Source organism: Cordyceps fumosorosea (assembly GCF_001636725.1).
Source record: "Cordyceps fumosorosea ARSEF 2679 chromosome Unknown scaffold_2, whole genome shotgun sequence".
Classification (NCBI taxonomy): Eukaryota; Fungi; Ascomycota; class Sordariomycetes; order Hypocreales; family Cordycipitaceae; genus Cordyceps; species Cordyceps fumosorosea.
Window position 1 is genome coordinate 367521 of NW_017387302.1, and position 25514 is coordinate 393034.

The following is a 25514-nucleotide window of genomic DNA, read 5'->3' on the forward strand; positions in this document are numbered from 1 at the left end:
GGATCATCACCCGCCGCGGAGCCTAAATCCTCCAGCCCTGTCGTCGTATCTGGAATTTCCAACCAATCATACTCCTCGCCTCGTTCCTAGCTGCCCCCTCAACTAATAAGCTATGTCCCAGTATCGACACTCGTCACCGCGTCGTGACACGAGCCACGCAGTTTGTTCCGTCTGACAATGTTCCGGATAGCAAGCCTGTCCTCCTCCATCCTCCACTCTGTATCCATTGGACCATGTGCATACAAGACACTCGTATGGGTACCAGTACGAAGGACCGCCAGACACAAGCGACAGCCTGCTTTTTCTCACCTGGCAACCTAGCAGCGTTCCTGTGTCGCCCTTTGTCTGCGGTCTGGAACCTCCCAAGCCCAGATACCTGCTGAGCTGCTATTCGTGAGCCCTGCGAATGCGCTCCGCTGTCATCTTAACCCTCTGCTCTCATTAGCTCGTCATTCACTTGGCTGCCGACGAACCCCTCCAAAAACACCAATCCCTGTTGTATCCACCGCGCTGAACTGCACCTTGATGCACCCTTGCTGGCCCTTCTCTGCGCGAGCCAGTTGGCCTTCTCCATGTGCCGTGTCGTCGTCGCCATCATCGAGAGCCCCTGTATCCTGTTGCAGAACCTCATCTTGCTCCTCATTTCCAACTGTAGGGGTGTCGAAATCAATGTGCGACGTGCTGGCTTGCTTTTTAATCACCGACAATCGAGATTCAAATACCTTCACATTGACCTTGGTTGCTTAGCGCTGCCCTTCAGACTATTCCCTATTCATTGAGCCTGATCCCCAACTGCCATCCGCCTCTCCCGAGCTCTCCTTGCCGCCAATTACCTAGTAGCTTACTATGCACACCTTGTAAAGTTGCACCTGCGTTAAGCCAGACGCGATTCGCCATGCTCGTGTCACCACAACCTGTACGCCGCTGTCCTGGTCACCATATACATTGGGATTGTGCATAGTACTTGCCTCTGTACAGGGACTTAGGTGGCTTCTCGCATTGATATTTGTACACGCCTCACATGCCATGGCTTTTGTCTGGCAAGGTTGGGCTCGTTTTCCCTTCGGCCGGACAGTGCTATGGCGATGAAGGGCGGTGTCAATGACGGTTCGACTCATGGTGAAAGATGCGCTGTTATGGACTCATGTTTGGTACTCCGTAGTTGGCACCAACTTTCTGAATCGATTGTACGTCTGACTCTGCTTGGTGGCACTGGAACTAGTTGGTGGCTATCGCGTCCGCCAATAATGTTGCACCTGCGGTCCGAATGAAGGAATAGGCAGGCCAAGGCCAGGTCAGGCGACGCGACTGGTTTCCACCAACTCGCCAGGGAGAGGCGTGATCTTCCTGCAAATACAATCAAGTCCGTGGATAGCCTGGGGCTCGGCGTCCCGCATCGGGCAGGCTGCCTCCGCTGGTTGACGGTGGAGTTTGAAGCTTGCTGGCTGATGATAGCGCGAACAGCTGCAGGTGGTTGGAGACTTGGTGGTGGTCTAGGCTGGACACGAAAATGAATGGCCTGATGATCACCGTGATCACCGCTAGACGCGAGAGTGAGACAGACCCTTCAATTGCCAGAGAATCCCAGTTGTTGAGAGGCTAGCAATGGCCATTGCTGAAGACCATCTTCAAAATTAGAACCCAGACATTGGCAGCCACGCAACGTGCGCGCCATTTCGTCTAATTGTGCTGGCTAGTCCCTGTCAGTTGGTGCAGTCTCAGTTGTGGACCTGCAGCAGTAACTAGTGCAGCGACTAGCAGATGAGCAAGGACTGCCGATGTGGTAATTGAATTTCAATCAGCGTCGAGTCGAATGTCATGTCGTCGTGGGGTAGCTACTAGCTTTTCTAGTCTTGTCCGCGGTGCGCGAAGTGAAGCTTCCTCTTCACAGGCAAGCCAAGGTTTTTAAGCCGATGAGCAGCCAGAGGGAAGATGAGTGAAAGTCAAAACTAAAATGGCTTGCATCACTGCACTGAGGGCTGGAGCTCATAGGGTTTATGATAAGCCAGGGACCAGCCCACTTGAAGTCGTGGTGGCGGACTCGTGTTTAGCGTCCATATGACCGGACCATGATGATTACGAGCAGGTGAATCTGCTGGTTCGGCGTAGAGCTGGTAGCGTTCGGAGTAGTTGGCCATGGCAACAACAAGGCTGAGTTTGGGATGTTGGTGGTCGAGGCGCAGACTCGTAGGGGACTGGGCCGACTAGGCAGATAGTTAGCGGGAGAGTCAAGGGATGCTCGGAGGCGGCAAACATGTGCGAGGCCACATCACGGCCTGCCGAAGCAGGCAGATGGTGCAAGCACAGGTGCTCGAGAAGTATAGAAAAGCAAAGCCTCACAAGGCGGTGCAGTTTGTTGGCGATGAGGGGTTCCCAGTACGAACAAGTATCGGTGGTCGGCACTCGGATGACATCCGAATGCCCGGTTTCCTTCTGGAGGGGAGGGATTGAGAGTTGGGGGCGCAAGGTTGTCCTGCTGGTGGTGGTTGGTTGGATGGCTGTGAATGATGCTGTCAATGCTTGCCCTTGTTGCCTTGCAGGTTCGAACTTGAGGCGGCCTGCTGGTAACCTGGCTTGCGGTGGCGGCTGGCGTACTGCAGTAGCGGCCTCCACTGTGGGCATGGCGCACACCATGGTGCATGGTAAGTTTAACCTGCCAGTGTGCACAGCGCACTCCGGTGCGGCGCGCTGGACAGTGGCAACTTTGCAAGGTTTTGATTTCTCTCCGCGCACATCACTTACAGTGGAGGGGTCAGCGGAGGTGATTGAATTTGCAATGCTGGGAGAGGGCTGAATTGGCACAGCCAGCGCAACGATGCGCTGACCACCTTCACCGCGAATCTGACATCTTGGTCCTCCTCGCACTGTACGCGGCGGAGCCTCCGACAAGCGCCCCGACAGTTGCATCTGCATGCCACAGCGCAAAACGCTACCAGCTAATCATGGGCAGTAGCCATAACATGGGCGAGGTATGTACCTGCTTATGCCAATCCCGGTACCGGTACCTGCTGTCCAACGGTCGAGTCCAGTGCTTTCTAGTACCTTGGAACAAAGTTGGTCTAGACTGAGTACCCGGCCGACCCTCTTGATGGTGCGTGGTTACCAAGGTGCTTGTGCTTGTTAGTAGCGAGTGCTTTCAGCCCTCAGCGTACATAGCCCACGCCACGCTCAATACAGAAAGAGCTGCCCATCCGCCTGCTCCTTCCCTGCTTGCCAGGCATCCGCAATCAATCAAAAATAACCCCCAAATTTTTCTCTCCCTTCCCAAACCAGACCTGGTTTGTTTCTCTGCGACACACGGGCTGCTGCTCCCTCCTCCGCTCGACAACCCAGATCCAGTATAGATCCATCGGCACCACGCTCAAAGCAGCATCTCCACCACTTGTTGCCTTTTCCAGAAATTCACTTCAACGTGATACAACGGCTTCCTCGTCTTGTCCAATTCCCAATATCGCTTGCCGTATTCTACCTCCAAATACCGACCCTGCCGTATTCATATCCCCCCCGCAGCCATGGCCGACATCACAGACCAGCACGACCAGACCTCCCCTCACGACATTGATGATGCAAACTCGGTCGGCAACGGTGCTGCCGCCGAGTCGAGAGGCGTAAAGCGCCAGCGTCCGACGCCCGGCGACGATGACGACGATGATGACGAAAAGGGCGGCCGTGAGCGCCGCAAGATTGAGATCAAATTCATCTCGGACAAGTCTCGCCGCCACATTACCTTTTCCAAGCGCAAGGCCGGTATTATGAAGAAGGTTCGTCACCACCACAATCTACTCATCGCCAACGCCACTGGCTTCCAAACCGCAACGAAGCCGTTGCACGTTTTTGCTTTTTGCGCCACCTGCTATCGAGTCCGCCTCGAGCCCATTGCCTGGTCGCCGCTGCCTCTCCATCTCCCAGGAACCTCCTGCTGACTGTGACCCCCTCAGGCTTACGAATTGTCCGTCTTGACCGGCACTCAAGTGCTCCTCCTCGTCGTCTCCGAAACTGGTCTCGTCTATACCTTCACAACGCCGAAGCTTCAGCCCCTTGTGACTAAGGCAGAGGGAAAGAACCTTATTCAGGTACGTATCTGCTACTCGCTTCGCCCCTCCCGGGCTAGATGCCTACGACTTGCCAGGACGCGTCGCCGCGCGCGTCCTCGCGCGACACTGGCCCTTGAAAACGTCTCGAATAGGCTGCTAATATGTTTTTCAGGCTTGTCTGAACGCGCCTGAACCGGCAGCTGGCGGCGAAAACGGCGTCGACGGCGGCGAAGGCGGCGATTCGCCTGAAGAGTCCGGCTCCCACATTCCCCCTCCCGCGAGCCGGCCGGGCATGCCCCCGAACCCACACATGCCTGGTAACTATATGCCCAACATGCCGCTCGATCCCCAACAAGCCATGGCCTACCAAAATTATGTGCAGCGCAACCAAGCCTATGGCTCAGGCATGCCCCAACAGCCTGGTATGGCTCCCAGCGGCCACCACCAGCCTTAAGCAGACGCGTTGTGGTCAATTTTTAGCTTGAAGGGACTCGCTTGGGATGCTATGGGCTGAAATTTTAATGGCGGATATGGGTTTTATTGCGCGGGGCTTGGGAGAACTTTTTTATTTTCTTTGGCGTTGATGCAGTCTTGACGTGCTGTTTTCTGGTGATTGACTCGCTGGCTGCTGTTGCGGCCACGCTCACTTTCTTTTGTCTGGCTACGGATCGTGCGTTGAGTGCGCAAGAAAAGAAAAGCCATGCGGGCTGCGAAAACAAAACAAAAAAAAAGGACGGCGACATGGATCTACGCCATGCCTCGACGTCACGGGTGACAGCCAGAGGCGAGCTGTGCTGGGGCAATTACTTGAGACCCGGGTGAGGGTGGAGAGACGAACTGGCACCGTGGCCCGGGATGGATCAGCTGTGTAAACTGAATGAAATGCATCACGATCAAGTTGAGTCCAAAGTGTGTAGTCTCAAGTGTAGACAAGTCGTAAACTGCTCGACCACGGCGCTGGATTTGGCTTGGTCACGAAATTAAGGTTAAAATCTTGGCATCAATCTATCATCGATACGCGACATGACAAAATGCCTTGATGCGACCTGCACGGGCAACCAGAAGGGGCAAGGTTGGTTCAACGCCGATGCATCTTACTCGATTTGTCGACGTCTCAGACGATGAATGGGCAAGGCGACCCTGTGCGTTGTGCGTGCGGTGCCAAGCTTAGTTTAGAACGGGACGGGAATCTTGCTTGCAGACGGAGGGGGCATCATCGCCCAAATCAGGCAAACGTTTCCGCCTTTTCGTCTTAAACCTGATTGGGGAAGCGTGTTACCGCAATCTTCATGCCCGGAAAGATGCGAGGCAGCCGGGCCAGGATGGCATGGAGGGAGAGCCGAGGGGGGAACGATCGTATCACCAGAAGCGAGCTGGGGAGGAGCGGCGGCTGTGTTGTTTTTGCCGAGGGGAGGGTTTGGCGATGCTCGCGGAAGCGGAACCTTGGCGTCGCCAACGATCAACGGTGTAGGGCGACCGCGCGCGGGCTGATGATGCCAGTTGAAATGGGGCTTCCACTTGGGACAGAGCTAGGGTAGAGGGTGACATTCATTTGGAAGTAACAAACCATTGAGAGACCACAGTAGCGATGGTTTTCTGGCAAACGTGGTAAATGGCGGCTGGTGCTGAGCGATATGCCGGACCAGGCATCCTATCGGCATCTGGAGGCAACGTCTGGTATGGGCTGATTAAGCGGCACTAGTATTACATCATGTCAAACTTACAACAGATCAAACGGTCCAAAGAAGCATTTGTATAGCCGACGCTGGAATACTGCATGTTTATTCATATATTCCTCCTGGTGAATCGTGAGGCATTACCAGGCACGTGTGGCTGGTGATGTGGCTGAAGATGTGGCTGGTGCTCCGGTGCCTTCTGGGTGCGGGTTAGCGCGAGCATGTTTGAGAAGGTTTCTGTGCGCTGCATGTACTGGTACTTTTGAGCACGAACCGTGATTTCTTCTCATGGACGGAAGGTGAAGACAAGAGAACGAAGCTTATACATAGAAAGAATGTGAGAACCACCAGTATTCAGGTATTCTTCAGCAGAAGGTCAGGGCAATTAACAGGCAAGATCTAATGACAAAGGAGGTGCGCCAAGTGTGGTGTTGTAAATCTGTCTGGCGGCAACACTTATACTTAAACGAGGTGGATGCAAGACATAACAGCAGACAGCTCCTCAAGATGGCGGATGATTGTCATGATCTCAATGCCTAGAAAATCTGTCAGCGTTCTTTTCGTACTTTTTGATTTGCGTCTAAAACGGGCCTGAGACAGTTACTCATTTCCAACGTGCATCTTCAATCCTGTAACCAAATCCAAGGTTCAGTCGAAAGAAGTACCGGTACCTGTCCTCCCCACCTCCAAATCCACTAACATCCGGCCGCCGCTCAGCCTCCTTAACAATCGCCCACCAAAATTACCACTCGGTGTGTTAGTATCCAAGACAGCCGCATCGCTTGCGGCTTCCTTGGGACATCTGAGCGACGGCGACCCGTGCAGGTTCGGGAAGCGATGCTTTTCCCTTGTTGTTCTGTGTGGCTCGTTCTGACTCCTTCATACCTCTGCCAGACACGAGCAGCAAAATAACGGACGACCCCCGAGTGTTGGAAAAGACGCCACCTCTGTTCGAGCAAAGGACGGCAGTACACGGGCGTGCTTCAGAAACCTGCGCACATCTTGGCGACGACGTACCTGGGCGCGAGGCATAATATATTCCAAATCGTCTACCTTTTCGACCTTGATATTTCCATCCCCCCCTTCCCCTCGCAAGCAGCAATTCGTACGACCAAAGACTTCCCCTCTCTGCACTCACTCACACACACAAACAACCACATACGCCGCCATGAACTTCAACCCCCGCCACGCAGGAATGGACATGGACATGGGTTCGTCCGCCGATTCTTCCGGCCACTCCTCGATGATGGCCATGGTCTTCCAGACGCAGACGGCAACGCCGCTCTACTCGGACGCCTGGACACCGCGCGGCGCCGGGGCGTATGCCGGCACCTGCATCTTCCTCATCGTGCTGAGCGTGATCGCGCGGCTGCTCGTGGCGCTGCGGGCGACGCAGGAGGCGCGTTGGCTGGACCGCGATACCAACCGGCGGTACGTCGCCGCGCGCGGGCGCGTGCCGCTCGCCGAGGCCGTCGCGCACGACCCGGACGCCAAGACCATGGTGCTCTCGGCCAACGGCGTCGAGGAGTCGGTGGTGGTGGTGGCTGCGCGCAAGGAGGCGGCGGCGATGGCGCGGCCCTGGCGCTTCTCGGTCGATCCGGTCCGCGCGCTGCTCGACACGACCATTGTCGGCGTGGGTTACCTTTTGTAAGTGTAAAGACGGACAGAGGTCGTGAAAGGAAAGCATGGGCTAACATGTGGCATAGGATGTTGGCGGTCATGACGATGAATGTCGGATACTTCATGTCGGTCCTCGGCGGTGTCTTCCTGGGCAGCTTGGCGGTCGGTCGCTTCGGAGGTCATATGGACCACTGAGCGAGTCGGGGACGTGCTGGATACTAGGCGTGGATGGTTGAGGATTGGCAAGACAGCTTTGCGTGCTGCATTTTGTACATTGGCATGGCGCAGCGTTGACTTTAGGGACTTGATTTATGCTTGCTGCAATTGATTCGTTTCAAACTACTGATGAGAATGGTGATCAAGGGGCTGGGCACCGGTTGCCTTTTGCGCCGCAGCATGCCGTGCTATCGCCGACGCGACTATGCCTCAGAGCACATGTCCGGCATTTCAACCTCGACATAGGATGTGAACCTGATGCACGAGGAAGCGAGAAAGCAGCCATCTACCCTGCAGCGGTCGAGTTGCGCAAACGCCCTCGTCGTCGACGTCGTTTGGCCGCACGTCCGCCAGCTCTCGACCCAGGGCTTGTCGAGGCTGCCCGCTGCCAAGTCTCATAACCGATGCGACGCACAGGAAGCGAGCATCATTGACTTTTTTTTTTAAAAAGAAAAAAAAACAGGAACAGTTCAGCGTCGATGGTTGGTGCTGGCCTGCTTTCGTGTAATGCATTATCGAGCGGGGACAGCAAACGTCCGGGGGGGGGCCATCTCTCATATCAAAGGACAAGGAAGAGAATATGATGCTATTGGTGTGAAGAGCTCTCCGCCAACGTGGTCCTCGGTCGTAGGCGCCCGAGCCAACTTGCGAACCCCGTCAACTGCGTGCAAACGCCGGATCACGGCCGAGCAGGGGCGCTTCATACTCGGGATTAACGGCGTGCATGAACTTGCTACAATTGGAAATAAAACCGATCATATATGGAGCTTCTTCAGTTCTTCAGTCTGAAAAAAAAAAATACTGCCACCGGTGCTCGTCTTCCAGCGAGCGCTCTGCTCCTTGAAACGTCGCCGTTCACTCGGGGCGTTCAACTTACGCGCCTCTCTCCCCAGCTTCCTCGGTTGTTCTCGTCAGAAATACAAGCCTTTTTTTTCTCCTTTTGTCAATTCCTGCGACCCCCCTTTCTGCCCCTGCTGCTGTTCGTTTAATCCCAGAGTTGCACTGTCCTGTTAAGTTCCTTGCGCTGCAGCTGCAGCGTCGCATCCTTTATTTTCCCATTTTGATATTGCACATGTATGTATATGCACCTCGCGCATCATCTGCCCTCATGTCCCTCTATTATGCCCGCACGTTTGTGTGGCGTCCTTTGCTTCTTCTTCTTCTTCTTCTTCTTCTTCTTCTTCTTCTTCTTCTTCTTCTTCTTCTTCTTCTTCTTCTTCTTCTTCTTCTTCTTCTTCTTCTTCTTCTTCTTCTTCTTCTTCTTCTTCTTCTTCTTCTTCTTCTTCTTCTTCTTCTTCTTCTTCTTCTTCTTCTTCTTCTTCTTCTTCTTCTTCTTCTTCTTCTTCTTCTTCTTCTTCTTCTTCTTCTTCTTCTTCTTCTTCTTCCTCTTCTGCTTCCTCCGGCTCGGACTTTCCCTTTCCATCTCTTCCGTTGTCTTCTTTCAGCTTGTCCTCTTTTTCGGCGAAAAATCCTAGCAACGGGGCGCGGCTCTTTCCTTGTTTGCCTCCCCAGCTGAGCCAGACTATAGAAAAGGAAAATACTCCGTAATATGTACATGGAATCAAAAAGTCTTTGTCGTCCATATTAATCCATAATATACATTAACACACCACCATTTTACTCTTTTCTTTTTTCAGCAGACCTCTTTTGCTGCCCAAGACGCCCCCTCCCTCCTGAAGGATTTTGCACCAATGCAGCGGCCAATTTATCTGTGAGTTATTTGACCCGTGTGACGTTTGAACGGCGGCCCCCTTTGTTTCTTCCTCTTCCTCTTCTTTTTCCTTTGCCCCTGCACATCATGTCAAAGTTAAGGCAGTTGTAGTCCGAGGACTCGGGGGTGGCTCGGCGAGCAACACAGCCTCACGTGGTGATGACGTGTGGCGATCCGTTTGATCTCAACATCATCTTTTCACAGCATCCTGTCACTTCCCATTTTTTTCAATCGTAAATACGGATAGTTGACAGTGCATCCATCACAACCCTTGGTTGAAGAGGGGCTGTGTGCAAAGACATGCATATTCACCACCGCGTGAAATACCCCTGCCTGCCCTCACCGTCCAATGCAACCTTGCAGAAAGCAAAGACGACTTCAAATGGGCATCGTCCCCACCCTGGACCGTGCTTTTCCCTCGTCTGCCTTCCGTTGCCCTTCTCTTACAGTACAAGCAAGGGAGTGTGTGTATTCCTTGGTCACGAACGGCCAATCCACGTTCCTGGCTTGGAAAACTGTAGATGCACATGGCCGAACCCTGAGAATGAAACCAGCAATTTTCAGTACCCGCAGCAGTGGTAGAATTTGTCCCATCTTTTCCCCCATTTGGTGCTCCGAGACATTGCCATGAGCCGCAAATCAGGAACTAGGCAACAACAACCATCAGCTCCATCAGGTCCAGCAGCTCCAGCAGCTCCCCAATACTCTGGGTTTCCGTGTGACGTGCCACATACGCTACATCATGTACGTATCCTGTTCTTGTTTCGGGACCCTCATATACGTCGTCATACCGAGTCACACCGTACCGACTCCATGGTCCGACCCCAATTGTCCCGAACCCATCAAAAATATTCGACAAGTTGTTGTATCGCCAAGTGCACGAGCAACACAAATCACACAGGCCACATGTCATGTTGTACACGGGAAGAGGGCACTGGCAGCAATAATAGGGTACACATTATTACATATTCCATGTGGTGCATACATGTAGAGAAACAGAATCACCGACAGCCAGCAGGTGCATGATACGACAATTTATCACATTGAAACCACCGCTGGTGACCAAGTCATACCCCAAAACAATAAAATCAGGACAAGAGACATCCATCAAAACCACGAGTCTCTTCATCCCCAACTCCAGTTAAACAAGTCTGTCGCCGTCGTGCGGCTCGATTCAGTACCAGGGACCATCAACCCAATAAAAAGTCCCAAAACAATCATAACATGGCGCAAATACAAGGAAATTATCGGCTCAAGCCGTATAAGAAATGAAACAGAACGCTGGACAACCCCTTTAAGTGACACCGTGACGCCAGTACCCAATCCTGTGCGCAGCTGAGATATGCAAGAAGGCACTGCCAGGGATATGATGGTTAAGTCATCTGAGTAACCTGTCTTTGCTGCAGAGTCCAAGTGGTCCAAGGAGTATCGTATGCACTCCCAGATAGACCGACACTTCAACTGTGGGCTAAGTCGCACTCCTCGCCATTGCCAGCGTGCAACCTAATCACGAGGGCGGTCTCCCGCGCGTCGGCTATCGTCGTTCTGCTCCCCGTTCTGTTGCGAACGGGTCTCACAGCCCTTGACGAGGCGATGTCTCTGCAAATAAAGTTAGCGTGGGCCGATGTTATGGTTGGGTGTCAAGGTGGTTGCTGTCGGCTCTCGACTTGTTTCGAGGCCTGCAACAAGCCCACCGCTCGAATTGTGACGTACCTTGAGAGCATCCTTGCGAGAAAAGCTCTTGCTGCAGTAGTTGCAAGGGAATGGCTTGATGGGCAGGTGGATTCGCTTGTGGCGCTTCAGGTCGTGGTTGCGGCTGAAGGACTGGACGCATTGGTCGCAGCGGAAGGGTCGCTCAGAGCGAGGCTGAGGAGCGGCAGCGTGAGGGTAGACCATCTGGCTCCCGTAGCCCTGGTGCTGGCTCATGCCGGGAATCATGGACATCTGGCCACCGGGGTGGTGCATGTTGGACATGACGGGAAGAGACTGGCCGTAGGTGCCATAACGGTAGTTGAGGTTGCTGGGAAGCGAGCCGATACCACGGCCGCCAGGGCTGCCAGTGGTGGGAGACGGCTGGGTCGGCGAGTGCTGAGGCGGAGCGTACGAGGAGAACTGCGAATGGCCAGACGACGCGTAATAGCTAGGGTTGCTGCCGGGCCGCGTGTGTGTTGGGGCGTAGGCATGGGTGTAGGCGTCTGAGTGCGCTGAAAGGGGGGACTGCGCAGGTGGCTGTGAGGACGTGGCCATGAGGCCAGGGTGCTGAGGAGCGGCGGTGGCCATGGAATGAGCGTAGTGCTGCTGGCTCTGGTCATAAGGAGAGGCCGAGAGCCCATCAGGACCGGTGACGGGGGATTGCGTGGTTCGCGGGTTGCTGAAGGACATGGCGTTGTCATTGGCAGGGTTTCCGGCGCTGCTGATGCTGTGGCGGCTGTAAGGCGAGGTGGGTAGGCCTTGTTGGCCCTGGGGGTAATTGCTATTGCTGCTCCATGAACCGCTCCAGGAGGCGCCGCTGGCACCGCTGTTGGGCATGGAGCCTGTGTTGGACGCGTTGCTGGGCATTGAGGCGCCGGAGAAGGTGTAGCTATTCATGTTTTGGTGGTGTTGGGAGGCCTGTGATCCGGCTGTGTGTACAGAGGAGAGGCTTGGGCTGAGGCCGTCTGCAGTTCCTTGGTAGTATTCGTTAGTAAATGTGGCTGAAAAAGCGGCTTCTCTTGGACAGCCGGTGCTCTGATGCAACGAGGCGCGCTTCGCAAGAGCCAAAACGCAGAAAGTGCCTTTTACAGGACTCCCTGGACCAAGGCAGAAAGAATGTGGAGAGGTGCGCTCGATGCACCGATCAAGGGACAATAGCTTACTAGGGATCTCGGAGTTGGGGGGGGGGAGGGAGAAAGCTGGGAGAGAGCCGGCGGCCGGGCGTCTTTGGGCGAAGCTGGTGATAGTTTCCATGTCTTGGCCAGGGCGCATATGCGGGCGAAGGCAGCAGGGTGGTTGGCGAGAGGCCGGGTGAATTGAGTAAATGCGGCTGCTCGGAGAAGGCGAGGGTCAGAACCAAGCAGGGCGGGTGTGTCTTTTCCAGGTGCTGGGAGTGACGACGATGTGTATAGATGGGTGTTGGCCGAGATGTGTTGGCAGGTGGTCGTGATAATGGGAGTTGGTGGCGTTTGTAGTGGTGGTATGCTGTTGATGTTGCTCGAGGCTGAGGTTGGTCGAGGTCGGTTGGTGATGAAGAAGTCGGGAGCACAAGATGGGTGGGATGGCCAAGAGAATATATAGATCTCGAGAATTGGCAACGAGGAGTAGGAAGAGCAGCAGTCTCGTGCTCGATGATGGCCTGGAAGGTAGAGAAGAGAAGTGCGAAGTGGGGAGACTACGAATAAGTAGTAGTCCAACGGGTCAAACGGGGGGGAGAAAGAAGCCTCGCCCCAAAGACTGTACCCCGGGCGTGTGATATGCAGCTGAAGCGAGTCCAAGAAAGAAAATCCACTTGTCAACAATTGTACTTTTTTATTATTACTTTTTTTCCTTTTTGTCTCTGGGGGAGGAGAAAGGATGAAGGAGGGGAGGGGGGGTGTGCCAAAAAGAGGCAGCCTCGAGTCGGGCATCGTGCTGTTGGGCGGAGGGATGTGGGTGGTGGAGATGGGATAAGGTGTGGGTGAGGGTGTGGATGGGGCGTGTGGCTGTTATGTGGTGTGGCTAGTGGAAAGGCGTGGCTGCAACGAGATGAAAGGGGTGGGTGAAGGAGGCATGTCAGGCGGGAGGAGAGGGGGATGGATGGGTTGTGTCTGTCTGTCCAGCTGGGGCTTACAAATGAATGTAGTTGAAAAAATAGAACAAACGTGGCTAAAAGGAGATTCATCAGGGAAAGGGCCAAAAGAAAAGAGAGAGTCAACGGAATAGCGTGGGTTCAGATGAACAGGGTACAAGCATGGCATCCGCGTGCGCTTGACTCGGCTGCTGTTCGTGGTATCTGCTTGGTAACTGCTGTCTGTTACTTGCTGCAGGCCAACACACTGCAATTACGAATAAAAAAGAAGGCAAATTAGATTAAGTGTAGATATAAAAGCCCGCGTCTGGAACCTGTAGCTGAGAGGATCCCTGAGCGGTGCTCCCTGTGCTTACATGTATACGTACGTATGTACCAGCATCCGTATAGATCCGTAGGGAGGTACCAGACTTGAATTCTCCGTACCCAGGCCTATCCAGTGACGAAGGGGTGGTGTGTGAGTTGTCCTGCAATTTACATCACCTGCTGCATATGTTGATAATTATTCTTATATCCTGTCTCTCTTCCTTTCCGCCAACAAAGACTAGGAATAAAAAACCATCCAAAAAAGAATCGTCACCGCTAAAAGGTCATCTTTCAAGAACGACAAGAACCCACCTCTCTCCTTGTATCACCAGAAAATTCCATTCATGAGCTGTAATTCGCTCGTTCGGCCGTGACCAACTGAAATTGACGAGAAAAAAAAAAGAGACAAAGCGAAACCGGAATAATTCAAAAACGGAGCCATAAAAGATTAAAATCTCCAGGTTCGCGCGGATCCTCCAGCCCACTCGTCGCGCCGCAAAGCACATGGATGCCCTGCCCGGCACCACCGGCCCTGGTATGAGCAGGAGGAGGAGGGTCCTTGTCCCAGCGTTATTGCAAGATGCAAGAGAAATGTAACCAAAAGCTGAAAGATGACAGGAAAGAAACAGGGCTTCGGGCAGGCAATCAGTTGTATCCCATCCCATCCATCCATACCCGTCGTCGGCGCATTTCCCGATTTCCCTTCCCCCGCCGACACTCTGAAGCCAAGCACGTCCAAGTTATCATGACCTTGTTGCCAATAACACCATGGCAGGCAATGAACAAAGAAATCTCCATCCTCTACCCACTCCGTGCCCACCTTCCCCTCCATTGTCGTGTGGAGCGACACAGATATGGCTTGCAGCCGACTAACACCATCAATCAGCCATCAGTCCATCTCCATCCATCCATCCATCCACCGCCCAACACCATCTCTATCATCTTCGCGGTCCAACAAATGTCTCAAAAGGCCAAAAGTCACCTCACTTGTTCTCTAATCAATGACGTCCATCGTCCCTCCTCTGTTGGGAATGCTTGACTCGTATGCCACATGGACTGGCGTAGGCTCATTCATGCCCAGCAAAAATAGCCCCTTTTTTGCATGTACCAGTATTTGTAGCTGCTGCCACGGATCCGCCCTTGATAAACTTTTCGTCCAACATGACGGGATCGTCCTGTGCGCCCGCTCATCAAAAACGAGTCTGACAGATCCCAACAACCGAGCCGTTCGTCAGTCTGTGTGTACTCCGTACCGTATACCGTGTACCATTACGTACCAAATCTGTGTACGCTCATCTACACTCAAATTGCCGATACCGAATCATCTTCATCAACCACCACTGACAGCATGACCCCTTGGCGCCATTCTGCACGACGCCCGCATCTCTCCTTTTCCAGCCATGCCGCAGCACCGCACTAAAAAACTCCGTAGCTGCAGGTAATCATCTTAGCCAGCCAGCCATCCAGCCAGCCAGCAGCCTTGCTCACTGTGGACGACGGGCAGCCTTGCTCTGCCACGCCTGGGGGAGGCTGCCAGCGCCCAGGGGGATGCGACCACCCCGGTGCCACCGCAGCTGTTGCTCGCAAAGCATCACCAACACCCTCGCCCGCCCAGCCCGTGTGGACAAGTCCATCTGTGGGACTGATGGTCGGCCACTGAATTGCCCAGCTTTCGTTAGCGCTTCCCGCTAACCGGTTCTGTACTTGCACACCGCACCAGTCCTTCATTCCAGCAATGAGCTGCTCGTCGATGAGATTCCCCAGTCCAATGCTCACTTATCTTTCTTGGCCAACTCACCCATGCTGGTCGTCCGCCTGGTCCTGCTCCCCGCAGCAGCTTTGGAAGGCGTGCCTCGTTCGAAACAGACGACGTGATACCAAGCGACGCACCCCAATGTCTCCTTGTTTGTCACCATCACATCCTTCTTTTTTTCCCCTTCTTTCCCCTTTCTTTCCCCTTCTTCTCCTTCCTCGTCCTCCTAGACCCCTGCGTTCTTCCTCCGCCACCATGCATCTCTTGCCAGTCAACAAATGCGACATAAAAACCTAGACCTTGGTGGAGGTCCTGATCCCAGCTGACAAGGGCCGCTGCGAAGTGGGACAGACTGTCGCTCCGCATTCTCTAACCAGTAAGACCACCCAGAAATAGCTGCCAGCCTGACTCTCTTCATCGCAATCGCAGCCATTCATCACCCATCCTCCTTACCAAGAGCACACTAGCCCTCACTCGCTTTACGTGCCCTACTTCGCCTTAGCGTCCTCCTTCCCACTCGTCTTGCATGCAAGCACCCTAGCTCGTCGCTGGTCTCCCACATGAGAAGCTCGGTGTTCTTCCGTGGCTCGTTGCAGTGTTTCCAATAGTTGCGTTCCAACTCTGCAAAACCTGCAAAAGAGTACGTCGATGAAGGTATCTCACAGCTCGGGGCCATCATCTGATGCCATTGCTCCAGGGATACCGCTCCGGACAAGTCCGTCATGACTGTGGTCCGATTTGCCCACATACCGAATGTCCGCATCTTTTTGTGGGTTTCCCCAGCGCCGCCCGTTGCTTCAACGCCTCCCGCCACCCAACAAGCTTCTGACAAGAACCGTGCTCACTGCATGGCGCCCCCTTCCTCAACCGTTCGTGCGCCGTTCGTCCAATATCAATGCTACTGCTCCAATAACCGAGAGCTTTCGCCAGTGCAAAGTGAGAGCCTCAATTTGAGATACTAGTAACTCGTCCTTCCGTGTCATACCCGCTGGAGCCTCGCACGCCCAGCTTCATCTTCGGGTCCTCGCAATAGTAACCAAACGCGGCACCCTTCGTATTAGGTTTCTCATACATGCTCTTCCAGCTCCTGATTTGTGAACGAGCGCTGTTGGTGCAGACATTGTACTCTTGCTGCTCTTACCACTGCTCTCCTTCGAAATTCCCTCCTCGGCCAAGCCACACGGACCGTCCAATCTCTCCTTTCTGTCGGACTTTGCGGAGACTAGCAGAGGAGGGTGCTGACACGGTCGCTCTGCCCGACCCGCGCGCGTCTGCATCCTCCCCCCGATGGTGTGCCGCTCTGCCGCGGTTCAGGTAGTAGTCGAGAAATTCTCGTTGCGACGGGCGGGTCACCCCCTGCTCGAGCTTCCTCCCACCTCCCTGATAAGCTTGGTCGCCGAGCGGTGACATGCTAACCAAGACCGTCTGGGAAAGCGCCGTAATGACCGTTCATAATGATATCAGCGACTGCTCCTGTTGTGCCATGGGCCGCCGTGGCCTCGTAGACGAAGTGCCGCATTGGTAAGTGTCACTTTGCAGCCTTTCGAGTCATGCGTTCTGGAGCAGAGCGCTTTTCTGCAAAGCCGGGCCGCGTCGCTCTCCGCGTTTTGGCGAAGGCGCTGCTCGCCGGTCGGCAACATGGCAGCCATTCATGCAACCACCGCCGTTACGCCAGATTCCCCAATCCAAGTTCCTGGGAATTGTCTCCAGCCTCAATGCCACCACAGGGTTAAGTCGCGCAGCTGGTGGCTTGATGAGGGGCGATGCCAGACGGGCGTGCAGACAAGGCGACCCCTAGTTTGCCCCTGCCTGTGCGCTAACTTGGCCCAGCCAACTTGCGATGTCTGCCCATTCTTCGCTCACTTGCTCTCTTCGTCGTAGCCTGCCTCGTTGGTAGAGCCTGGCATTTTTCTTAGCAATATGTTACCATTCAGTGCCTGCCACTTCAGGAAGGTGTACAGAGCACGACTTCGTTGCCGAGCCGGTGTGTTGCTGTTTCTCAATCCTTTACGACATCGTATCGACAGCCTGGTCTCATTCCCAAATCTCGCGGGTGCTATGCGACAGTTGGATAGCACGCTCGCCTCACCTGGAAACGCCCTGTGGCGTTCTTGCTTGGCCAGAACCCGAGGCTGGCTGTCAGTGCTCTGTCACTGTCGACGCCATCCTGTGAGCTACTTGATCTGGACAGTCCCCATTCGTTATTAGCTGCTGCTCCTGGAACAACATGAGTAGTCGTTGAATGTGTCACAGCTGAACTTGCGCAAGTCTGCCATGTAATTGTGGCCATTGCAAGTATGTATAATACCGGCCGATAAGTTGCACCTGCTCGTATACCTTGCCAGTCCGATTATACACGGACAACCATTAAAAGTCTGTGGCACACCCATCCACCGTCCGAGGATCAGTTTTCGATAATAATTCTTGGGTCACGCCAGCAATGAAGGCCCGGGCCCCCTGCAATCACGCCGTTGCTGCCACCCCCGTGGGGTTCCGAGCCACCCACAGCACCAGCGTTGCAAGACAACACTGACAACTAGCTAGCCCATCTGTTCTGAGCAAGCCACGAGCGCCATCCAGCGGATAAGCTCAGCCATGGCTTGCACTTTTCCAACGGCGAGGAACAAGCCATCCATGGCGGCTCGAGTTTGGCGCCTTGGCCGTATGAATAATTTCCAAGGGCACATGTAATCGCATCAATTGTCGAAGAAAAGTCCAAAAGCGACGTCTTGTTAAACGACACTGCAAGTCAACTGCCGACAAGGCACTAGCTCACTCACGCCAGCATTGGCATTTCAGCCCGTGTCCACGGCCGCTCGTCCGAGCAGCTTTACTGCGGTCAAGTCGTGTTAGTGCTCCTTTGGGCTAGCATGGACCGAAGGTTGTCAAGTGTGTAACTCAACGGAGCACGGAGTACTGGTAGGAGCATGTCGGCCATGTGGAGGCGAGCCAGTGAGCGAATCAACGCGGTGATGGCGGGGTCATTGGTACATCAACTCTATCGGGTAGACGGTTGCAGTGAAGATGCTGCGCTAGATTGCTCGGTGCGGTCTGGATTCTCGCCCTGCAGTCGTCACTGCTACTCTTGACAAGTGATGAATGATTGCAAGCGCTGATCCGAGTTAGTTCCACTGGTTAGTGAAACACTGTTAATAAAAATGGGCAAGAGCGACAAGGTACAGGAGCGACAAGGCTACTCCAAGCTAGCGAAGGACGGTCCACCGATAGACATTTGGGCAGCGCATCAAATACACGCTATTTCATGTTGGCATAGGTGGGTGTGCGCTGTGCATTAGAACCAGTTCTGGTGAGTTCCTGATAGTTGCTTACACGGTGCATCGCAGCTCTTTGTCAACGTCTGATGGTGGTTGTGCCGGGGGTACAGGGACTGGCCATACGAGGCTCGTGGGAGCGCAGAGCGAGACCGACACACCCATTCAGCAGCTTGATGAGAGAATCCCAAGGCTTGGCAGCATTGTTGGACAATATGAGCAGCGTGTGACCTGTCATTCTCAGGCCGACAGTCGCTCGGGGTACGGAGGTATAGTGCCCACAAAAGACGAAGGTGCGAATCCGATGCATGTACAAATTAGCCGTAATTAGTACTGACAATAGCACCGGACTGGTTGGAAGGCAGTAATGTGGTATCATACAACTAGAGGATAAAATTAGAGCAGAGGGCCGAGCGAGCCGGACTAGGCTGAGGAATGTCTCTTGCGTGGCTAAGACATACCTGAACAGTAATCTTTATCCGTACGGGGTAGGGAACGAGTGCAGACACAAGTCAAAGTTAGAGGTCGGACATCGGACAAGATGTATCCCTAAACGTGTAATTCAAAGCTCCAATAGACGAAGGCCTGAATCGCGAGCCTTTGCATCTCGGGCTCTGACCAATGATAAATGGCTGCTGGGTGGGTGGAAACAGCGTCTAGCCGGGAGACACTGATGCGCGTGTTGCGGGGTGATTGCAAGCCCGGCTACCAGTATTCAACGGCCTCGACCTGCGAGCCTGCATGTATTCCAAAGTTGAGAAGGTGGAGGGCGTGTTCGGATTGTGGAGGAAGCTGAGCGGCGGAAGAGGCCAAAACCAGATGACAAGGCGCAGATGGTGGCTCATGCGCGAGAACAGAGGAGGGTATGGCGTTATCAATGGCGTCTAGATGGCGTTGACTCTCGATCTGGGTGTACAAAAGGACTTGGGACTCAAAAAAGGGAGGTGTTTGCAAGGCCCTGGGCTGATGTGGTGAGCCAATATCGAGAGCGACGGCGGCTGGGAAGACGAAGAGGGAGGTGGCGCAGCGGGCATTTCAACCCAGTCAACTGCGGAAGGTCGCTCTCTGCTGGGCCACAGGGACGGCCAGCTGTTTACAGGGGAAGGCGAGCTGGCCACAGGGGAGGAAGGTACCTTGGTGACCGGCGAAACTGCTCAGAAGAGTAAGTACCTCTGCATCCTGGGGAAAGGCTCTTTCCTCTGGTTGGGGCGCCTCTGGTTGAGGCGAGACGAGGCGAGTGGCAGGTGCGGCGCATTCCGCCATTCCCGTTGAGCCACACTCAGCAGCGAGAACGGGGGCCCAAGGGAGCTAGTCCACTTAAGGAAGTGTTAGACGAGTGAACGGATTTTAGGGGATTCTTGTCAACTGCAAACTCTAGAACGGGTGACTTTGGTCATTGGTCATTGGCTATTGGTCATCGGGGGCCCAAAGCATGCTGAAGCTTTCGACGGATGCATACCGACCAACCTTGCAAAACTCCGCCAACTGCTTGGTGCTCTCATCAGTCTGACCGAACAACCTCACACGCCCTCCCTCCCAGCCAGCCGGTAACGCGGCCTCAGCTGAGTGGCACCCGGGTGGCAACCAACGACGCCCCGATTTGCCTCATCTCCCCAACCTCCAGCCTGGGTAGCGTACCCAGCATCAGCAAACGCTCCCACTGCATGGCTCCGTGATGCTCTGACATGGCGGTTCTTCCATTGCATTTTCTAGAATTAGCGACGAAGCGCGGCGAGCATCCATGTTTCACCCCCTCAGCAGCCGAAACGGCACCGCCGACGTCGACGCCCATCGCCATCTCACTTTGCAGCGAGCACTAAGCACCGTAGAATCAGTCATCAACTTGAACAATCCAAAACAATACTTTATCCCAACTACATTCAGAATCTCTACCAGCCTCAAAGCTTGACGCCTCCTCAACTTCGGACCCTCGCCGTGCACGCAGGACCCTCAGCTGAGGCGAGGCCAAATAGGAGGTAGGCTAGTGGCTTGAGGGAGGCTTTCTCGTCCCACAGATAGCTGCCACGCGCCAGACTTGGTCGCTCGACTATCTCAGCCGTTTTCGGCCAATGCTTCCATACTGGAATTGGTATGGGCTACCTACCCACGTTGCCACGATATCGAGAGCCCCGTGCCACCAGACTGGCATCATGTCTCGATCTCGAGAGGCGCACTCGTGGCTGCGCATGGTGCCACGGCATGACTACCCCGACACCGCCCCCGGCGACCGACATCACCAGCTGCCCAAAGCAGACTCGCGTCCTCACAGCTCACCAAGCTACTTGCAGTTAGCCACAGAGTTGGACCACCGGCACAGGGTCCTCGCTAGATTTTGGCGTGGCCTAGGGTCGCCATGGGCAAACCCCAGACATCGGAAACTTGCCGTCTCTCACAACTCAGGAGACAAAGCACAGGGTGTGCACTGTTCTGGAGCACCCGTCGAGCGCCATGCGCCACCACGCCGATCCGCGTACTTGTCTCTGCGCCGTCAGCGCCGCCTCTCAGCTAGAGGACCCGATAGCCAGCTAGGGTGCCACAGCCGGCTGTCGTTGAGACACCTTTGGCACGGCCTCGACAAAGCTTCATTACGACGCCTGTTCCAGGTTGCGGTCGGCATCTCTCCGAGACTAACCATTTAACCCATTTAGCACAGTAGCCGCCAAAACATGGTAGTTATCGAGCATATTTTGGGAAATCTAAGCCAGCCTCGCCCACACACCTCAACAACCAACTCCCGAGACAGGATAGTCCTGGAACGCCTCAGTCCGTTCCCGGCGTTTGAGTCCTGGCCAAAGTCATTCTTGCGCCGCCGCGCCGCCGTGCTAGCTTGCCACTCCTGGCGGATAGATTCGTCCAATACCACATCCTGCGATGTCGGTAAACTTTGGTTATCCATAGTATTGGATTTATTGCGTTTTCTCTTGGCCGACGGTCACCAAATTAGAGCCACCCTGCCAAGTCGTGCGCCTAACGAGCCTCGGCAGCGAATCGGCGGCGAATCGGCGACGAAACGAGCAATTCGTAATGGCCGTGACGAGACCGGACTTGATGGGGGCAGCAATCAATTTTAGCGTGCTAGCGTCAATATTGCGCTCGACGTGCAAAAACTGATAATGAAGGGTGCGGCTGAGGAGCCAGGAAGGCATTGCGCCATATCGATCCCCCAAGCCCCCTCAAGCCCACCGAGCATGCAGTGCGTGTGGAACCAAAGCGAAGCTGCGGGATATTCCAGAGTTGCACCACGGCAAGGCAAACTGCTAGGTTGCCAGGGTCACGTTGGTAAACTTGATCAATAGCAAGGCTACGGATACGGAACCTTGACTGCAGGCAACGAAGGGCTGGTAGACGCAGAAATCGTCTTGAGCTATCCCGACTATCCCGACTTGCCAGCGCAGTTGACAAGATAAGCAACGACCGGGATGTGCAGGGATCCAGTCATCCTACAAGGGCACTGCTCCGAAAAAGCATACAAATGGTCATAATATACACGATATGCTTGACTGCGACAAACAAGCCAGCAAGGATTGTAATTGCTAGGACAACTCAATAAGCAGCGACAGACTCCGAAACCACGTTGCTGCTACATGTGCGATGACATTCAGCCGTCCTCTGTGTGGTTTGCTGCATTGCAACTGGTGGAGCATCACATTGGCTGCGGAGATTCTCACCAGACTGGCCTTAGTCGCATGCTTAATAGAGCTGCGCTAACGCAAGTGATTTTGTCCAGACATCAACCGCCGCCCGTTTCCATTGCCTAACAGCAACGAGAGGACCGCTTGTTGGTGCGGATGTTACAGGCTATTGGGGTGGCGCTCCAGTGGACCACCCAACACGTGGAATACTGACTTGGCTGGGTCTTGGAAATGGGCTCGTTGCTGTTAAGGACATGGTTGTGGCCTTTGTGGGTGTCCTGTGGGTGTGTCCAGTGATCCAAGACGCGGAGAACGGAAGAGAGACCAAAGACCCCAAAAGCGCAGAGTCTCACTTGAAGCCGAAATTGCAGCAAATGCGTGGGAACGGATGAAAGGATGCCTCCATCATACGCCTCCATGCCAGCTCAATGCTGCCTCGGTCGCGGGAGACAGACGGGAGGCCACCCATTGGCGGACAAGGCTGCAGTTGGGCGTCGCTCCCCGTACGGGTGCAGACGCCTTTTACGCACATGAGGATCCCCCTCTTTTTGGTTCCAACGGACATTTATTGACGCCCAACCTTTTCCAAGCCACCGATAATACGGAGTACATAGCATCCATCACAACGGCGGGGGAACTTTAACTGAAGTATGGCCATGATCCGATCGAACAAGGTTTCATCTTTGCAGTACTTCGCTCTGGATGCTGCTGCCGGCCATCGCAATTACGTACTGCTAGCCAGCTCTGTCGGCACCCTGTTCGTCGTCGCGACCCCCTCCTTGCGACTTGACTTGTCCATCGCCCCTGCCCCTGCAATACGCACGGGGCCGGGGCCAACTCTGCAGCCGGCCTCTGATCCTAGTCGAGCATCATACCCTCGCATGACCAAGGCCATTTGAGAAGAGATTTGCGCTCGAGAGAGCCGCCGGTGTCGGACGCTGGTGCAGCCGTGCTGCTGAACCCGTTCCCTCGGTCGCCTCTCGGTCGCCAACAAGAACCGCCAGGTTTGATGAAAAACAGAGCCACTTGGTGATGGTGAAGCGATGACCTCGTCGCCAAGAGTACCGAGAGGTCGCCACCGCCCGATGTTTTGGCTCCCCTTTGCTCTCCATTGCCACGCGACGAGGCTTGCTCGATACAGGCGCCACATTGTAGCACCTGGGGTCGCCCTATCTTTTGACAGCGGAAGGGAAATTGAGAGCGCCACCCAGCTCCAGAAAAACACTCCCCCAGATTCGGTCAGCTAGGCGGGAGCAAGCCCTGTCGAGACGCAGGACAGCAGGCACAGGCACACTGACACGGGCCTCAATATTGTCGTGCACTGACAGCTTGTAGGGAGTACAAAGTAAGGGTAGGGCCGGTACCAGGTATTGCGATTCATTGTGCGACGAAACCTCTACCTTGCGCTGACCCTTGATCTTGCCAGAAGATCAGGGAACGGGCTGTACTTGGTGCTGGTTTGTGTGAGCAGCACGCTGCCAGATCGAATAGGTTTTGACTAAGCTGCACTTCGTACGGTCTGCAGCACAGACTAGTTAGCACCAGACCTGAGACTGAGAGGACATTTATGCGAGGCCAAATTGTCGTACCATCACAGCCAAGGCACAGTATGTTTAGGGTTGCCATGACGGTAGGTGTCGGTAAGTCAAGGCTTGATTCACAGCCAACACTTCTCTGGCCGTCCCCTTTTCTTCTGTTGTCATGATATTATTACTATTATTACTCCGTCCAGATTATCGTTGTTGCTATTATTATTCGGGCAAAGCTGAAGGCTGAAAGCATCCATGCCAATCTTATTGCTGAGGCATCGCTGGCCGGACGATGGCCGACTGCGCGCTGACGGGGACGCTGTCTCCTTTTTGGTGTTTAGGTTCCATGCACTTGGTGCGCGCTCGTCAGCCTCAGACAGGGTCATTTGAGGTTATCCAAAAATGGAATCAGCTCTCGCCCCCCTCCACCAAAGAAGCTATTGCGGCAGAGGCGGCAGAGGCGCTGGCATTCCAATGCGAGAGCTGAATTAGCCAAAAAGGACATGAAAGAAATGGCGTGGCCGATGAATACGGAACCTTCCGTGCCTACGTACGCTGTGGCAGCGTTGCGCCCAGAAAAAGGATGGTGCAAAAGCCACGCACACCACCAGACACCCCTCAGGCGAAAGAGTCAGTCGTCACAGAGCACGCTCATCGTGGGTAGCGGCACATAGTCCTGCCACAACCCGGCAGTCGCGGCACCTTGAGGCAAGATGGTTGGAGAGTGAGGGGACGAGGAATAGGAGGCAAACAAGGACGATCATGGCCTGTATCCGGGACCAGACTCATCTAGTTCAGGACGTGTCGATGCCCATGACGCGGCAGAACAAGGCAATATCACTGACACTAGGTTTGTAACACACCCCTCGAACATGCTTCTCCTCGGCGTTCGTCGCAAAGCTTGACCTCACAAATCGTCGGCACTGGGACATGCAAGCATCAACGCGCAGGCCATGGCATGCCACGAGCGCTCGACATCACACCGATGAAGCGTTACTGGCACATCTATCACGTCTAACTCATCTTGGCCAAAACAGGCGATGCCGTAAAAGCCATTGAATTACTCCCCGCCAAGCACCAGATGTACTCAATCCCCAGGCCCTCTTCACGACGCCAAGACGAGCAAACCCGACCGATTGGCCCATTCGAATGTCTGTGCAAAAATACTGAATTCACCCGCAGCAGCCAGCTCCGGGGCCTGCACCCCCTACTCACCCATTCTCCCGCGCGCGCTGTTCCACCGGTGCGTGCGTGCGACAATGCCGCAGGCCCTGTCGATCGACACTGCGGCCGGTGGATAGCACATTTCTATTTTTCCTTTATCTTGTCTTGGATGGGGAGAGGAAAAAATTCAAGACACGCCCCTCTGAAGCTACCCAGTAAGAAATGAGACTAATCTGACGGTGAAAATGCTACGCTGAATGGCGCCAAAGAGCAATGATTTGCAGAACAAGTTTCAAAGGCCTAAATTGACGGGGCCGGGACCCTCTTTCGCCTTGTCCGTCGTTTTTGCCCTTGCCGGCCGCTGGCCGTTGGAAGAGGCATACGTCAGTCTTTTCTTGGGAGAGTTTATGTTGCTTTGGCTGATGCAACTCTCTCGGCACCGATGCGGCTTGCACCACCACCGCCATACCCCGGAACTTGGCCGCCTCAGGGAAGATGGACGGGTGGCGGTCGATCGTGGAACTGGCGTGATGGGAGTCAGCCTTGGTCTGTGGCGTCTCAGGCTGACGAAGTCTATTGCAACTATCACGGTCCGAAGGAGACAGTAGACGTAGGACATGGAACTTCATTATCATGTGTATCCAAATATCCGTGTCAGTATTTGTATGTACTGTCTATGGGAATCAGCTGTAGTGTATCCAATCTATCCATTGCTGTAACTCCAGGGTAGCTAGCTCCAGGGTAACCTGTTCAAATCGCTTGTGCGCGTGTATGCCTTAATCCCAACATAACAACAAAGAAAAATGAAAGAAAAAAGATGTAAAAGATAAATGTAAAA

The 25514-nt window shown here is 54.3% G+C and overlaps 5 protein-coding genes across 5 annotated transcripts; 3 read left to right on the forward strand and 2 right to left on the reverse strand.

Annotated features, from left to right (window-relative positions):
* Positions 1-3512: 3512 nt before the first annotated feature.
* ISF_01264 (MADS box transcription factor Mcm1) lies at positions 3513-4488 on the forward strand (the record flags this gene model as incomplete). Its single annotated transcript, XM_018844871.1, has 3 exons — positions 3513-3761; positions 3939-4073; positions 4207-4488. 3 exons carry the CDS (start codon positions 3513-3515, stop codon positions 4486-4488), a joined length of 666 nt encoding a protein of 221 aa, XP_018707637.1.
* A 2390-nt stretch (positions 4489-6878) lies between these two features.
* Positions 6879-7525, forward strand: ISF_01265 (Ctr copper transporter; the record flags this gene model as incomplete). The annotated part of the gene is made up of 2 exons (XM_018844872.1): positions 6879-7357; positions 7417-7525. The coding sequence occupies 2 exons, from the start codon at positions 6879-6881 to the stop codon at positions 7523-7525; spliced, it is 588 nt and encodes a 195-aa protein (XP_018707638.1).
* Positions 7526-8642: 1117 nt separating this feature from the next.
* ISF_01266 (Histone H5) lies at positions 8643-8969 on the reverse strand (the record flags this gene model as incomplete). The annotated part of the gene is made up of 1 exon (XM_018844873.1): positions 8643-8969. One exon carries the CDS (start codon positions 8967-8969, stop codon positions 8643-8645), a length of 327 nt encoding a protein of 108 aa, XP_018707639.1.
* Positions 8970-10760: 1791 nt separating this feature from the next.
* On the reverse strand, positions 10761-11846 carry ISF_01267 (Zinc finger, C2H2-type/integrase, DNA-binding protein; the record flags this gene model as incomplete). Its single annotated transcript, XM_018844874.1, has 2 exons — positions 10761-10856; positions 10971-11846. 2 exons carry the CDS (start codon positions 11844-11846, stop codon positions 10761-10763), a joined length of 972 nt encoding a protein of 323 aa, XP_018707640.1.
* An 8655-nt stretch (positions 11847-20501) lies between these two features.
* ISF_01268 (hypothetical protein) lies at positions 20502-20880 on the forward strand (the record flags this gene model as incomplete). Its single annotated transcript, XM_018844875.1, has 2 exons — positions 20502-20638; positions 20766-20880. 2 exons carry the CDS (start codon positions 20502-20504, stop codon positions 20878-20880), a joined length of 252 nt encoding a protein of 83 aa, XP_018707641.1.
* Between the last annotated feature and the right edge of the window lie 4634 nt (positions 20881-25514).